Source organism: Pan troglodytes, chromosome 6, assembly GCF_028858775.2.
Source record: "Pan troglodytes isolate AG18354 chromosome 6, NHGRI_mPanTro3-v2.0_pri, whole genome shotgun sequence".
NCBI classification, from domain to species: Eukaryota; Metazoa; Chordata; class Mammalia; order Primates; family Hominidae; genus Pan; species Pan troglodytes.
The window spans coordinates 102,644,529-102,658,121 of NC_072404.2; the positions used below are offsets into that span (position 1 = coordinate 102,644,529).

Here is a 13,593-nt window from a genome sequence, read left to right on the forward strand (position 1 = left end):
AAATGTTTATGAATAGATCCTTTTAACATACTTTAATTAATTGATCAAAATGGATTGAATTCATGTTTCTAAATGATGGCTAAGAGCTTCTTTAAAAGCTGTACAGTTAATGTCCACTATTTAATCACATAACTTTTATATATGTATTTTTAATTAGTAGTAAATTGTTGTCAAATTGCAGTTGTACATTTTGAAAGCATTTTTAATGAAACCAAATTTTTGATTTATAGATTTTTATGTTTGTAGTCTTCCAAATGTTTACCTTACCACATTTGCATTAAATCTTAGTAAATGGGATATAGAATTATTTACCATTAATAACAGCCATAAAAACATCTAGGTTTATTATAATTTCATAAACCAACACTAAAGCCCATTTGTTTTGATAGAGAAGCTGAAGAAATCATTGCTTTCACTTGTGAATGAATTCAGATATATTTCTTTTTCCTCCAGACTCAAAATATTCCCTAAAGGAATATGTTTACCAGTTCTGATTTACTCATTATTCCACTTGTCCTTGCCTCTCTGCTTCTGTTACTCTAGGATCAGCCTTGGGTGAAATTTTGAACTCCATATGATAGAGGAACTGTCTTTAACTCTTACTCATCTCTCTTTTTTTGCTAAGGCTCCTGCAGACCAGAGTTCAGTGTGGTTCTTTTTCTTCTAAAACATTCTCTTCCCTTTCCTGCTGTCTCTGTAGTTTTATTTATTGAGGTAGAGAATAGGGGCTAATGGAATGATGGCAAAATTTTACCATTTTTCTTTAAATTACAAATTTGACTTAGAATATTTATTACCTGCTCTGAGTTAGGTAGTAAATTTAGTTCTGGGGAGTCACTGGTGAGTAAGCCACAGTGCCTTAAACACTTGTGCCTTGGAGACACAGCCACAGGTATTCCTTACTGTAGTACAGGAATTCGTGAACAGAGTATTATGAAGGTTGTGGGGTTAGTTACTTAGCAGGGAAGGACTTCCCAGAGAATATGGTATTCGAATTAAGCCTGGAAAGATAGATGGATGTTTGTGAGTGAGAAAGGAAGAAAGGATATTCAAGTTATTGTGAGCACTATGTACAAGAACTGAGGGTGTGAAAGTCTGGAGTTTGGTTCAGGTGCTGTGCATAGTACATATGTCTAAAATATAGGCATTAAGAAGTCTATGTGAAGTTATTTTTTTCATGTCAGATTGTTAAAGGTCTTATATGCCATACTAATTTGGGGCTTTTCTCGTTAGTTTAATAGGGAGCCACCAAAAGATTTAAAGCAGGAGATTAATGTGGTTTTATTTTTGCTTTACTTAGGAGCTGCACTCCGATGTCTTTAGGGACCAGGCAGGTCATATAAATGTGAGGCTGCCAGATGTAAGACCATAGGAAGTGGTAGAGCCCACAGGACTAGATAGCACTTGCCTTGCATAAAGCCTTTTGACAACACTGTGTCTGCCAAATCATATAGAATATTGACCAAATCCAATGTGAAGTTAGACCCCTGCTCAGAGCTATTTCTGACAGCTTTTTGAAGGATGTTGTACAATGTTTGGTTGATGGTGTTTGTCAAATAAATGGATAGATTGATTAAAATAGGTGTGTTACATATGCAGATTCGTTAGGAAGCTATTTTTTTTTCATTATTTTAAGTTCCGGGTACATGTGCAGGATGTGCATGTCTGTTACATAGGTAAATGTGTGCCATGGTGGTTTGCTGCACCTATCAACCTGTCACCTAGGTATTAAATCTGGCATGCATTAACTATTTTTCCTGATGCTCTTCTTCCCACCCGTCCCCTGATAGGCCCCATTGTGTTGTTCCCCTCCCTGTGTCCATGTGTTCTCATTGTTCATCTCCCACTTATAAGTTAGAACATGTGGTGTTTGGTTTTCTATTCCTGTATTAGTTTGCTGGAGATAATGGCTTCCAGCTTCATCCATGTCCCCGCAAAGGACATGATCTCATTCCTTTTTATGACTGCATAGTATCCAATGGTGTATATGTACCACATTTTATTTATCCAGTCTGTCATTGATGGGCATTTGGGTTGACTCCATTTCTTTGCTATTCACATGTCTTTGTTATCGTGAATAGTGCTGCAGTGAGCATACACGTGCATGTATCTTTATAACAGAATGATTTATATTCCCTAAGCAAAAGGTGATAATGCTTGAATTAGGACATAGAATTGAGAAAAGATAATCACAGGTGGATATGGGAAATACTGAAATGAAATGGTAGAATCATCAGGATTTGATTACCAATTACATATAGAGAGGGAAGAATGCAAGATGACGCTGAGATTTTCAGCTTTGTTTGAGTAGGTGGTGATGCTGTGAATTGAGACAGAGAACATGGGAGAAGGAACAGCTCTGAGGGAGAGAAGATACTGATTTGTTTTGTTTTGCTTTTCTTGGGGTTGGGTGAGGATTTATTTAATTCTTTGAAAGTGTTAAGACACTACCATAGCTATCCTTTTGGGGGAATTATTTTGGGGACAATAGTTTTCATTCTTCATTCACTTATTTATCCATTCATTATTTTTTTGGCAGGAGTTGTCCCAGAATTATTTTTTAAAGGAAATTTCAGTCCTACCTGCAAGTATTCCCTTAATCTATGTCTGAGGATTTGGCTATATTTCAGGCACAAATCCTGGTTAGAGATCTTAATTTTTCTAATAAGGTATCAGTCCTACACTGTTAATTGTCAAAGGATATAGTTTTGCTCACTTCCAGTTTTTACTAGAGAATATACTCTCCAGTCCTCAACTTCAGTTCAAAGTATGCTTATGATAAATACTATTTGCAGAAAATGATCTAATTCCTCTAGATGTTTGGACATTTATCATTGAGAGCATCAAAAACTGTGTGCTTGTATTACATTGGTTTTACTTTTCTGACAGATTGCTATCTATATCTATCTATATCTCACTCTGGTATTATCTCTGTAGCTTGCCTTGAAAGGCTCTATAAGAAGCAAATGCAAGGAACCCATTATTGTATGTATTGTAAGGATATTGTCAGGGGGTTGTGCCTTTGGAGATCAAGACACTGGCAAAATTTTCTCTCAGAACTTAATGCAAACAAAAGTGATTTTTTATATTTTTGTTTTGATTTATTTTTCCCCTTTGAGCTACTGGTATGTTCTTCTGTTATAGACACTGGATTAAGTACTATGGCCCTCCCTATTTGCTTTGGCTGCTAGGAATTTGAGAGTCAAGTTTATTATCAGTAGATAGCAATTTTAAAAACCTTTGATTTTGGTGTGCTAAACGTCTTTCACTTGTTTGTACTATTTTAAGAACAATGAGGTTTTATTCTTTCTTGTTAAAATATGTTCTCTGTGATTGCATTTATTTTGTTAGATATCACATCCTTTTTAGTAGTGAGATATAATTCAAATAATGTTAGTTCTATTGATTTTTTTTTTTACTGACCTCGTAAGAATTAAAGGGGGAAAAATCTAGATTCAATCACATGTCCTAAGTGTATGAGTATAACTCAGTAAGCTTTTATAAAGTAAACATAGTTATGTAATTACCACCTAGAAGTAGAAACAGAGTATTTCTGACACCCCACAAACTTCTCGCATGTCTCATCCCAGTCATTCTTCTAAGGTAAGCACTGTTCTGGCTTCTGTCACCAAAATTAGTTTTGCTTGTTTAGAACTTTAAATAAATGGAAGCATACAGTATATACTATTTTTTACTGACTTCTTTTGCCAAACATATTTTTGGGGTTCACATAAATTTTAATTGCTATAGGATTTTATTTTATGAATATATCACATTTTGCTTACCTAATTATTCTAGATAATTGTGTTGCCTCAGGTTTTTGCCTATTAAAAATAATGCTGCAAGGATTCTGTGTGCTTTTCTGTTCAGTACGTATCCAGGACTAGACCTGCTGGGAGGTAGAGTGTGTGTTGTTTCAGTAGATATTAGGGTTTTCCAAGAGGTTATATCAGTTTCCCCTTCCTCTAGCATCAGATGAGTGGTTCTGTTTGCTCAACGTCCTTGCCAACATTTGGTGGTGTCATTTTTAATTTTTTAAAAATATTTTTAGCCATTCTTTTCATTCGTTACAGTGTTTTTATAGTATTAATTTGCATTTCCTGAATGACCAATACACTTGAGACAGATAGAATAAAAATAAAGGGCAAAAGTGTTCAGATCACTGAGAAAGATGATATTCAATTGGCTGTTAAACACACAAACATTGTTTATATAGACACACTGTTTATGTAAAAGTTACCAATTTTAATTCTTCAGTTTTTTTATTTTTATCTGTAGATTCTTTCTTTCTACTCACGCAATCCTGTTGCTGCTGCTCATGACTCTTATTCCCTTCTAATACTTTTTCTTATTGCATTGTCTATATGTAGAATTCAGCAGCATGTCTTACGATCTATACTCTTAATCTTCGAATTTATGGATTAATTATTCAGTTAGTATGTATTTATTTAGCACTTAGTTTGTCTCAGAAATAGAAAAAAACTGTTTTTTTTTTTAAATAGTGAACTGAATTCAAAGCTGCAAGATACTTTGGAACAGATTGAGGTAAGAAGGATTATATCCTAACCTTAATGACTTTTTCTTTTCAGAAGTTTTTGAATAGCCTAGGTGCAACATTGTGTTTTGGCTTTTATGTTATTACCAATGTCTCTAGATCACTGTATTTCTTGATTTTCATTTGGAATATCTATTTATGGTCAAGTTAGTGTAAAAATTTACTTGTAAATTATGGGATCTCAAAACAGCATTTGAAAATATTGCCATTTCCAAGAAAAATTTCCAAACTATTAGTCATAGGTGTGTTCTCATATAAATTATATAATAGCCAAAATACTTTCTATGTATTAATTATATTTTAATTATCAGTTACTTTATTGTTTAGTATAGTGAGTTAATTTACCTGTAAGTAATTATTGGCTGATGAAAACCCTCCAAAATTCCTAAACCTCATAATGATACTCACATAGTTCATCAAAAACGTAGAAACTAAAAAGGAAGAGATATGTAATTGTGAGCATGAAGCATGTTTTACCTGTTACATATATTCAAAATTCATCTCTTTCCTTGACAATCTTTGCAAAGGAGGGTATTCATTTTAATAAATAAGAATTATTTGGTTTCTTCTAGTCTTTTATTGTTTTCCTGATAAGAGTATTTATAAAAGTTGAGATTGGACTTTCAAATTACCTTTTGAGAAAGTAATTTTTGACCACGAATGCAATTATTTGCTATTAAATAATTGTGAGAATGACAGTTTATTTGATAGTCACAGAAACAACTGCTTTGAGTGGCTCAAGTTAACAATTCCCTGAATATTTTAATGAAGGCTTTCTTTTGAGAGCCCAGGATTTCTTCACTTTTAATAGATATTATTCTGTATTTATATTAAAAACTCTTATTTCAAAGGAAAATCATTGAAAAAGAAATCCATAAAGCATGGTAATTTAGATATAAGAGCTTAAACCTTGAGGAATATACTTTTAAATTCAATGTAGTTTTGTTGAGAATTCCTTTTCGTTGATTAGAGAAAGATTGTTTTATTGTTCTCCAGTAGTCCCACAAATTCAGTTTATGTAAGATTTTAGCAGATGCGTGAGGAAACATTAAGTAGTAGTAAGAGTAAGATTCATTACAAAACTATTATTTTGTTTCCTGTAAAACACTAGGCATGGGTTTTAAGGCATACAAATTCACATGTTAATATCTTGGTAAACTTGATTATAGTTGCTAATAAATTTACAGTTGCAATTTATAACTTTATTTAAATTTGTTTTTGACTTCTAAATCTGGTATGATAGTAAATGTATTTAAATGTTAACTAAAAGTGAGAAATTAGTCTTAATGTTTTCTTCTCATTGCCTTGAAAACATAATTCCTTAACCATGTCTTGCTTCTTCTTTTAATTATATAGGAACAGCTGGACGTAGCTCTTTCCAAAATCTGCAAGAATTTTGACATTAACCATTATACCAAGGTTCAACAAGCTTATCGACTTCTTGGAAAAACACAGGTTTGTTACAAAAGGATGTTTGGATTTTTCCTTAATCAGGAATTTGTTGTCCTTCATGATTAAGTCTGAATATTATTAATCTCATGTCCTTAAAAAGTTTTATTTAACGAAGTACATTTTTATTCTGAATTAACAGTGATAAAATGGTTGTTCTTGTAGACTCAGAGGGTATATAATGTGGTTAAAACATTACAGTAGTTTGTTTTGAACTATGAAGTACTTGTCAGGTTTAATATTTTCACAATTTTATGTAGATTTTCCAATAAGTATATTATAAGATAATTCAGTGGGAGACAACATGTAGTCTCTTTTAACTCAGCTCTTGGTTCTGAAACAGGACTTCCTAATTTGCAGCTTCACGTGTTGTTAGATAGCCAGCATGACTCCCTCAAAATGATATGTCAGCATTGTACATTTTGTACATTTATCTGTAAAACAAGTCCATTTTATTTATCACATATTTCAGAGGGTCCTTTTATCCCCAAAATGTCATAACTTCTCTCATAATATATGGCTTTTCATACTCTTACTGTTCAAGGGCTTCCTTGAAAAGCTTGAAACAGGTGCCATGGTTTTGAAAGTTAATTGTATCTTTTGTTTGTATAGGATTATATGTTTACCTATACAACATTTAATGTGATAGATGTAAATGTTTTCTTCCCTTAAACGGTCCCCTCTTTTAGAAGGAAGTTTAAGATTTTGCTAAACAATTTAAACTCTACATTTCGAAATCTGAATAAAGAAATTTTACTGTTTATTGTAATTTAATTTTCATGTCTTAAGCTATACCCAAGAAAAAAATCTAAGAAGAAAGAACTTAGCAATTTTGAGGGATATGTTTAAACACCTTTGAAAATAGGATTATAACTTCTAATTTCCCTCATAAGATTAAGTCTTAAATTCCATAAATATTTTTGGTACCTCCTACGCACATTGCTTCAGGTGTCTGGATATAGGCTTTTATGTATCTTACCTTTTAGTGAGGGATACTGGCATACATCTTTTTATTACACTTCACTTTATTGTGCTTTTCAGATACTGTGTTATTTACAAATTAAAGGTTTATGACAAACCTGCATCAAGCAAGTCTGTCAGTGCCGTTTTTCCAACAGTATGCATGCATGTACTTCATGTCTGTGTGTCAGATTTTCATGATTCTTGCAGTATTTCCAACTTTTTCATCATTATTATATCTGGGATGGTGATCTGTGTTTAGTGAGCTTCATGTTAGTATTGTAATTGTTTTGTGGTCCATGGGACTGTGCCCATATAAAATGGTGAACTTAATTCACAAATGTGTGTGTTCTGACCGCTGTACCAACTAGCCATTCCCCCTTCTCTCCCTGTTTTTGGACCTTTCTATTCTCTGAGGTACAGCAGTATTGAAAATAGGCCAATTAATAAACCTACAGTGGCTTCATGTCTCTCACTTTAAATCAAAAGCTAGAAATGATTAAGCTTAGTGAAGATGGCTATGCTAAAGACAGATTTTCAGTGTACACGGAACAGCCTTCTATTGGAAGAAGATGCCACCTAGGATTTTCAGAGGTACAGAGAATAAGTCAATGCCTGGCTTCAAAGCATCAAAAGACAGGTTGACTCTCTTATTAGGGGCTAAGGCATGTGAAGACTTTAAGTTGAAGCCAGTGCTCATTTATGATTCTGAAAATCCTAGGACACTTAAGAATTATGCTAAATCTACTCTGCCTGTGCTCTGTAAGTGGAGTAACAAAGCCTGGATGATAGCACATCGATTACAACATGGCCTACTGAGTGTGTTAAGCCCACTGTTGAGACCACCTGCTCAGAAAAAAAAAAAATGTCCCTTTCAAAATATTTCTGTCCATTGACAATGTACCTAGTCCCCCATGACTTTGATGGAGATATACAAGAAGATGAATGTTGTTTTCATGCCTGATAACAGTCATTCTGCATCACATGGATCAAGGAGTAATTTTGGCTTTCAAGTCATACTACTTAAGAAATACATTTTATAAGGCTATAGGTACCATAGATAGTGATTATTCTGATGGATCTGGGGAGAGTAAATTGAAAAGCTTCTGGATTTACCATATGCCATTAAGAACATTTGTGATTCCTCTGCTGGATCTCAGGAAAGTCAATTGAAAACCTCCCATAAAGGATTCACCATTCTAGGTGCCATTAAGAACATTTGTGATTCATGAGAGGAGGTCAAAATAGCAACATTAGCAGGAGTTTGGAAGAAGTTGATTCCAACCTTCATGATGACTTTGAGGGGTTCAAAACTTCAGTGGAAGAAATCACTGCAGATGTGGTAGAAACAGCAACAGAAGTAGAATTAGAAGTGGAGCCTGAAGATGTGACTGAATTGCTACAATCTTATGATAAAACTTGAATGGATGTAAGAGTTGCTTCTTACGGATGAGCAAAGACAGTGGTTTCTTGAGATGGAATCTACTAGTGAAGATGCCATGAACATTGTTGAAATAACAAGAAATAATTTGGGATATTACATAAACTTAGTTGATAAAGCAGCAGCAGGGTCTGAGAGGATTGACTGTAGTTTTGAAAGAAGTTCTACTGTGGATAAAATGCTATCAAACAGCATCGCATGCTACAGAGAAATATTTTGTGAAAAGAAGAGTCAACTAATGCAGGAAACTTCACTGTTGTCTTTTCAGAAATTGCCATAGCCACTTCGGCCTTTAGCAACCAGCACCCTGATCAGTCAGCAGCCATCAACATTGAGGCAAGACCCTCGACCAGAAAAAAGATCGACTCACTGAAGGCCCAGATGATTATTAGCATTTTTTTAAATTTTAGCAATTTTTTAAAATTAAGGTTTATATGTTGTTTTTTAAAGACATAATGCTATTACACACTTTAAATAGACTATAGAACAGTGTAAATGTAACTTTTATATACACTGGGAAATCAAAAAATTTGCTTTGTGAGGTATGCCTGTAAATGAATATGATGTCAGGTAGTAACAAATGTTACAAAGAAATATAAATCAGAGTATGTGGATGCAGAGATAGAAAGTACTGATTCATATAGGCTAGTCATGGAAGGTTCCCTGAGAAGATTACCATTGAGAAGTGCACTGAATGATATAAAAGAAGGAATACATGCAGAATGATGCAGAGGGTAATTAGAGATATGGTTGTGTAAAACATATTTAAGAAAGAGCAAGATGAATACCAGTTATAAATAAAGAACAACAGAGCAGTGTTCACGAGTCACATTTATTTTGAGTGCTCTGATAATCTGGTTATGTGAAGGGTTATTTGCAAATAATATACCCAGTATAATTTTCCCAGTATAATTCTGGGAAAACTATTATCTTTGTGTTGTAACTATTATTTGAAAAGATGTTTCCCTGGGTTTTTTCAATTTGTTGAAATTTATTTATTTTAATAATGTGAAATTATGTTGTGCGTTTTTTCTTTCCACAGACAGCAATGGATCAACTTCATATGCACTTCACCCAAGCCATTCACAACACCGTGTTTCAAGTTGTTCTTGGTTATGTGGAACTATGTGCAGGAAACACAGACACAAAATTCCAAAAGCTGCAATATAAGGATCTCTGTACAGTATGTAGTGACTTAATTACTATTCATATATCTCTCCTTTAGATTTTAAATTTATATTTCCTTTATCTTGGTACATACCTATTTGAAAATGCTACTAAAATGAAAATAAATCTTTGCCAAAAATTTTTTTTCTCCCAAGTTGTTCTTTTCCTTATAGAGAAGTTGGAGGACTCAGTCACACAAATGGTAAAGGTTACTGAGATTGGAGCATGATTGCTTCTCAATCGACTCTTTACCATTTCATAGCTTCTTTTACCCATCTCTCTCAGGCTCCAAATTATCTCTTATGAATGCATCCAGTAGGCTTCTAAGCAACCATCATTGCTGGTTTTCTGTACAGATTTTCAACCAGTTTTTTCATGTGTATGAATGCTGCCTTTGTCAGCATCTGTAACTGGTTTTTTCTTTTTCTTTTTAAAGAAACATAGGTCTTTAGGTAATGTAACCCAACAGGTGAGAAGTGGACTGACTTGGGTTCTGTTTTAGAAGTAGGTCCTGCTGAGGAGTTGATGTAGACTGTGAGGAAAAGAGAATGATGAATAATTGGGAGAATGGTAGTGCCATTTGCTTTTATAGGGAAGACTGGGAAGGAACAGGACTTTGGTGAAAAATCATGAGCTCTGTTTGGTATCTATTAAACATTCAAGTGGACTTGCTGAGGACGCAGTTGCATAGAAGAACCTAGAGTGATCAGGGCTGAGTTTGTAAATTTAGGAGTCATCAGCATCTACTTGTATTTAAAGCCCTGATACCAGGTAAGAAGATTGAGGTGAAAGGGTATAAATAAAGAAGACGTGAGGGCCCTGGGTCTTGTGACATTCAGGGATTAGATAGAGGAATGAGACTAGTAGAGTCTTAGAGCAACTAGCTGGGTAGGAGGAAAACTAGGAGATGGTGGTGTCACAACAGCATGAAGAAGGAAGCATTTCAAGAAGAATAGAACCTATGTCAGATGCTGCTGAGAGTCTGAATATGGTAATATTACAGGATTGACCACTTGATTTAACCATGTGGAGGTATTGTTTACCATGATTTCTTCCTTTAGCCTAAGAATGCACTATGTCTCTCACTGGAGACATCCTTGAGTTTTCTCTAATGTCAAGTCAGGAAATTATAACACTTCTAGTAAGTAGATATCTATTCTGCTTTGTAATTGTGTCCAGGAATTAGTGTAAAAATAAGTAATCTTCATCCTTCAATGAATTTCTTTGTCAAACCTGCTGGTTATATGTCTGTTGGGTACTACAGCAATTTTCTTACCGGAGCTACAATAAGTATCCTGGAAGGGTGTGATTATATATGATGTATTAAAGATTAAGTTAATAACGACAGTGGATGTATGTTAATACGGCTAAAAATATCTTTTTAAACTAATTGTAGAAACCATGAGGACTGTTTTACAGATTTTATGATTACTAACTTTAAGTGTGATGTAGTTGCATAATTTTGTCTTTAAATGTTCAGTTTTAGGTATAGCTATCATTTGGTAAATATTAATAATTTTGAAATGTTTTGTTTATTGTTATTTTTCTTATTCATATATGTTCTTACTTTGATAGTATATATTATAAAATTACCCAATCACCTTTTTTATTCTAATAAGTTTTATTAATTTTTTTATTGTAATGTTGCTATCACTAATAGATGGTAAAGCAATTTATTATGTTAGCAATTTTTTCCTATTAAAGCAGAAAAGAACTCTTAAAAATTAAACCAAACATTTTAAACAAATTAGAGTTTTGTCTTTTCATCTTTTTAAATTTGGTTAAATCTGTTGTGTGTGTTTGTGTATGTATATTTTGCTTTCTTTTATTGACCATTTTTATATGCTTTTAAAAAAGTCAAAGACATAAATTGTGCTCATGCTTCATGAGAAAGCCCCTCTGTGCATTTATATAACAAAAAGCTGAAAGATATACTTGGCTTACAAATTTTTATGAACACAAATTTGTGCTCAAGGTGTTTACCATTATGTTTCTTCTGAGTTTCTTTCACTTTTTAAAGAAGCTGACTGTAGGCTGGGCATGGTGGCTTATGCCTGTAATCGCAGCACTTTGGGAGGCCAAGGAGGCCAGGGGTTCAAGACCAGCCTGGACAACATGGCAAAACCCTGCCTCTACTAAAAATACACAAAAAAAAAAAAATTAGCTGGGTGTAGTGGCGCATGCCTATAATCCCTGCTACTGGGAAGGCTGAAGCAGGAGAATTGCTTGAACCAGGGAGGTGGAGGTTGCAGTGAGCTGAAATCATGCCACTGCACTCCAGCCTGGGCGACAGACTCTGTCTCAAAAAAAAAAAAAGGCTGAGTGTAAAATAATCTTTTGAAGTAGTTGTGTATATATTTAAATTATAAGATAATAAATAGCTTATCCTTATCCTTAGTTTCATCTTTAGTAAATACTTGTTAAAATTATCCCCAAGAAACTTCTGGTACTTTATTATAAAATTATCCATATACGTGTGATAGTAGGTGATATATATATATATGTACATATATATACACACACACGTATATGTATATCTATAATTAAGGAAACCAATGATTTATTAATATTTTGAAGTGTAGTCATAGAAAACATAATAGCAGGCTCATATATTATTATTCGTCTAACACAGTTGTACTTTTTTGGTATTTATTCAAGCTGTGCTAAAACATTAGTTGAAGTAGCTTTGGTTCGAATTGGTGAGAATAATAGCAAATATTAGCGATGGCTTAATGGAGGAATTTCTTTTTAAGAAAGGAGTTAACATAATAAGGTGAAGATTGTGATGCATATCAAGGTAACCCATTTTCTTTGGCTATTCTCAATAAAAAAATTAAAGAAGTTTAGAAATCATCCCAGGCCTTCTAGAAATTACCCCCAAGGCTCCTAGTCAGTGCTGCTACAGGCAGATATGAGTGCAGAAACCTTTTTGTAACCTGTTAATTTATTTTATAATATTGAGTCATATTTGATGGTTAAATCAGGTAAGATTTGGAAGAAATTCTTTCTTTCTAGTTCTGCTTATTTATTACCTAGTTTGATGAAAAGTTGTTAACTTTTAGTAACTGAGTTCTATAAAATATAGTGGTTAGCTAAGGAGAGGAAAGATAGAGGAGCTGAATAAAGAAGCCGATGAAAGGAAATCTAAGTACATTTTCCTGGTGAGAAAAAATATCAAGGCATAACTCAGGCAAGAGAGATAATTCATGAAGGAACTTTGTATTAGAATGTAAGCTGCTTATTTTTCAATATGTGGCAGTGGGGGATCATTTTAGCCTGTGATTAAAAATAACTGATAATAATTATCGAAGATATACTTGTGTGAGAGCAAATGTGGCAGTGGGGCATCAGGTGAGCAAGAAGCAGGAGAGTCCTCAAAACATGTGCAGGGTGTTGACTGACATGAAATGAGAAGAAAGAGTCTAGGCATTTTGGCAGTTTATATCCTCTGTACAGTAGCAATGTTTTGAAGGAAGTGTTTAGTCATACATAGAGCTTAAAAATAACATTGAAAATTAAGATGAATGCTACAGAGTAAGAGGCAGATTTGAGTTCCTGTGAACAGGGAATAATTGTGCTTCCTTTAAATGGAAAGAGAGTGGAAATGAAAAGAGATAATCATCTGCTTCCTTTATGCATAGTATCATTTTAAACTATTCTTAGATATCAGCCTAAATGAGCTACAGTGAAATTGAACTAATTAAAAAAAAAAGAAAAACCTCTTGGAAATCTGAGATGAAATTAGTGTTCCGTTTTTATTTACTCTGGTATACAGAACCTCAAGTTCTTAAGGCCAGCAGCATCCCTTCCCAATCAATTTGCTGCCATTTGTTTCTATTCACCATTGCTCTGAGTTTAAAAGTTTAGTTGGTTTTGAGCTTTTTGAAATCATTTTGCAGTTGAATGTACTTTTTTTTCTTTACTAAACATGTTTTTAGAGTGGTTTAATTAGATGCATAGTTTTTATTGGTTGTCTTTCAGTCTGTTTTCTCTGCTTTTCTTGAATGCGTTGGCTTACTGC

At 33.7% G+C, this 13,593-nt stretch overlaps 1 protein-coding gene across 5 annotated transcripts in view; it reads left to right on the top strand.

Moving 5' to 3' along the window:
- VPS50 (VPS50 subunit of EARP/GARPII complex) overlaps window positions 1-13,593 on the top strand; it is a 127,688-nt gene that overhangs the window by 35,712 nt on the left and 78,383 nt on the right. For all 5 annotated transcript variants that reach the window (XM_519203.8, XM_063814745.1, XM_009453622.4 and 2 more), the window contains 3 exons: window positions 4,503-4,545; window positions 5,912-6,010; window positions 9,448-9,588. In XM_519203.8, coding sequence (XP_519203.3) covers window positions 4,503-4,545; window positions 5,912-6,010; window positions 9,448-9,588 — 283 coding nt within the window. The remainder of the gene's footprint in view (window positions 1-4,502; window positions 4,546-5,911; window positions 6,011-9,447; window positions 9,589-13,593) is intronic.